We start from the raw sequence: 1982 nt of genomic DNA on the forward strand, positions 1-1982 counted from the left end.
TTGGGTGTCGAAAATGGCTTCATTCTCTAGATTACGGCATTTGGCCATATGGCCGATTACGTGGTAAATTACATAGGATTCGCTATATAGTAACCTCGCTGCCTGACTGTCTTGTCTGACGCAGGCGCTTAGTAGGAGGTCTTCAAGGGACCTGCATCTGAGTAAGGCTTGGATCAATCAATCAATCAATCATAGGCAGAGGTAGCGATGATTCAAGTGAAGTCTGGCTAGTGTGAATATAGAGAACATATCGAGAGATTATCTAGAGAAGGCTTCTATAAGATCATTCCGTTACCCACGATTTTATACTCCTATCTTATAGGTACCAAAGGGAGGAGTAACATAGATATGACATATTTATGGTCATGTGCCCGCAACAATGACGGTGAAATTTGTGGTGACTGTGCCTGATGACGAAATCTAGACATTCCATCTGGAGCAACCTTCGGTCCATCAATTTTGTCCATTTGACATCTTGTTGCGATCCCCATTTCGATTTCCATTGCGATCCCCATTGCCTTGTGTTCTGTTCTTCAATTGTGAGCACCATGGCAGCAATTTCACCAAGCCCTTCACCACTTACAGATGCTCCGTCGGATGTCACGGTCTTTGCGCATAGCAGATTCGAAATGACTAAAAGATTAACTGCGTATACTCCCTCTACAACATCTCCGGACGACACGGTCTCTTTTCTAGAGGTTGTATTCAAGCATCTACCAGTCGATGGAAAATTGAACCTGGCATCCGACATCAGTGACTGTGAGACAGACAGTGAGTTGCGTCAACTTGTGACATCGATTGAAACTGGGTTACTGTTGCCCATGCGGGCATCAGGAGGGCAATCTGCTGCAATCACGCCCAGCCCCAGATGGGGATTTCAAGACTCCGTTGAAAACCTTGCTGCTCAGGATTTCGAATCACAGACCCGCCATGCACAGCAAAGGCTGCGAGCTGAGTGCCTCCGTCGAGATGGAGGATGCTGTATTGTCACTGGTGCATCTGACTATCGTAATCCGACAACGCCAATCACTGGCGAGCTAGAGGCCGCACATATTCTCCCTTTTTCTCTGGCATCGTACGGCAATGAGATTGAGAGAACTGAAAGTTGTCAAATATGGACGAATATCTTCCGCTACTTCCCCAGTCTTCGCTCAAGGCTGAACTTCACATGTGTTAACATAAATGACCACACGAATGTAATGATGTTAGACGCCGCGATTCATCGCCAATTTGGTCGATTTGCTCTATCATTGGCAGCAACCAGCGAGATGAACGTTTATACAATCGAGACCTTCAAGGGATTTGCGACTATCCACGCACATGCACTCCCGGTAGACAGGCGTGTTACTCTAACCTCCCACGATGGCCGATATGAGCTACCAAGTCCGATTCTGCTTGAAATTCATAACTCTATCTCGCACATCCTGCATCTGACAGGGAGAGGAGAGATGGCGGACAAGATCAAAGAAGAGTATGATGCGGCACCATCGCTCGCCCCTGGAGGAGAAAGTAACGTCCTAGCACTTCTATCCGTCTCAAATCTAGCGCTGAGGGCAGAAGTGGGACCATCCAAAAGAAGAAGAGAAACTGGGGCCGGAAGAACGCCAAAACCATCTGTGCGGACCAGGGGGGCGAAGAAGGAAAATCAAACCATTATTTGAAAGCATGATTATTCGGGCAACTCTGCATTCACATGATTAGTTTTATATCTCTTACTGCTCAGCTGGTTACGATGGTGTTAAAGGCGTTGCCTGCCTGGTTGCTGCACAAGAGTTTATGAAAACTATCTCAACATGATAGAACAGTAAAAAGGAACACCTCAAGGGAATTATCCAAAGCTTTGTAAATGCACAACATAACTACCATCGAGTAGCAGGTAGAATTTAACGCCCCCTATGGGTACTAGTAATACCACTACATGAGGGTCCCGCTACGGCGGTTAATAGCGGCCATCGGGTAAATATGTTAAAGTGCCTTTACTA

The 1982-nt window shown here is 46.5% G+C and overlaps 1 protein-coding gene across 1 annotated transcript; it reads left to right on the forward strand.

The window, feature by feature from the left end:
- Nucleotides 1–629: 629 nt before the first annotated feature.
- On the forward strand, nt 630–1909 carry ASPBRDRAFT_667000 (HNH endonuclease signature motif containing protein; the record flags this gene model as incomplete). Its single annotated transcript, XM_067628771.1, has 2 exons — nt 630–1559; nt 1907–1909. 2 exons carry the CDS (start codon nt 630–632, stop codon nt 1907–1909), a joined length of 933 nt encoding a protein of 310 aa, XP_067473261.1.
- Nucleotides 1910–1982: the final 73 nt, after the last annotated feature.

Source organism: Aspergillus brasiliensis (genome assembly GCF_001889945.1).
Source record: "Aspergillus brasiliensis CBS 101740 unplaced genomic scaffold ASPBRscaffold_25, whole genome shotgun sequence".
Lineage (NCBI taxonomy): Eukaryota > Fungi > Ascomycota > Eurotiomycetes > Eurotiales > Aspergillaceae > Aspergillus > Aspergillus brasiliensis.